This window comes from Cariama cristata, unplaced genomic scaffold, assembly GCF_000690535.1.
Source record: "Cariama cristata isolate BGI_N322 unplaced genomic scaffold, ASM69053v1 scaffold43970, whole genome shotgun sequence".
NCBI classification, from domain to species: Eukaryota; Metazoa; Chordata; class Aves; order Cariamiformes; family Cariamidae; genus Cariama; species Cariama cristata.
Window position 1 is genome coordinate 1 of NW_009594911.1, and position 1,069 is coordinate 1,069.

The 1,069-nt window shown below is 61.2% G+C and overlaps 1 protein-coding gene across 1 annotated transcript; it reads right to left on the reverse strand.

Moving 5' to 3' along the window:
* Positions 1–20: 20 nt before the first annotated feature.
* LHFPL4 (lipoma HMGIC fusion partner-like 4) lies at positions 21–258 on the reverse strand (the record flags this gene model as incomplete). Its single annotated transcript, XM_009699719.1, has 1 exon — positions 21–258. A coding segment is annotated over one exon (238 nt), but the record flags the coding sequence as incomplete, so codon positions are not given.
* Between the last annotated feature and the right edge of the window lie 811 nt (positions 259–1,069).

The following is a 1,069-nucleotide window of genomic DNA, read 5'->3' on the forward strand; positions in this document are numbered from 1 at the left end:
CCCGGCAGCAAGACGCTCACCTTTGCTCTCTGTCTTGAGCTCCTCATGCAGCAGGTCGTTCTGCCGGTTGCCGAGGACGAAGGCCAGGAAGGAAAGGATGAGGGCGTTGAGGATGCCGATGATGGCCAGGATGTAAGCCCAGCGCACGGAGCAGTCACCCAGGGAATACTTCCCCGTCTTCTCCCCGCACATGTCCCGTATGGTCTCTGCATCCCAGCCGTCGGGAAAGATCATGCAGCCCAGCACCAGGCAGAGCGCTGCAAGGGGGGACAGGAGGGGGAAACGTCAGAGGGGACACAGGGCTGGCAGTGCTGGGTGCTGAGTCCCCTGGTCAGCCCATGAGTGCAGCCTATGCCTGGCAGGGAGCCCACCTTGGCCCTATGATGGCCAGGTGGCACGACAGGTGACAGCCACCGCTGCCCCGGGGGACTGCGTTTGCACGTGGCTGCCCCAAACCTGGCCCACGCACAAACGGGGATTTCAAGATCTTGGTTTCTTCAAGCATCAGCCACAGGATCGGTGGTTCCCCATGGGCTTTCCTCATCACCGCAGGCTCCCGGCATGTGGGCAGGAGCTACCAGCGCGGTGCAGGCAGGGATGCTGCCTGCCAAGAGGGTTGTCGTCCCCATGAGCCCCCGCACCCGACCGCCTCGCAGCCTGCAAGCACCGCTCCCAGCGGGGTTGCTTGCTCAGCGTGCCTCCGTCCCGCACGCTCCGTGCCGAGCAGGAAGACATCAGGGAGCACCAGGATGAACAGGAAGGGAAATGCCACAACAAAGCCCGTGACCGTCAAGGTAAGGAGGTGACATTTTTTTCCTAACTACAGCAAGTACAAAAGCTCCTCACCCCATATTAGCTGGGAAGGCTAAAAATATTAATGATGCTGGAGAGCGGCCAGGATGCCCTGTGAGTCTTTTTGTCCTGGATTAGGGAAAAACCAAGAGGCTTGTGCCCGCACAAGTAACAAGGTACCTCCCTGTCCCTTATTGCCGGAGGCACAGCAAACAGCCTGCCGGGCACAAGTGCTGCCGCAGTGGCAGGCCCCGGGGACAAGCGGCCGGCGGGGTGG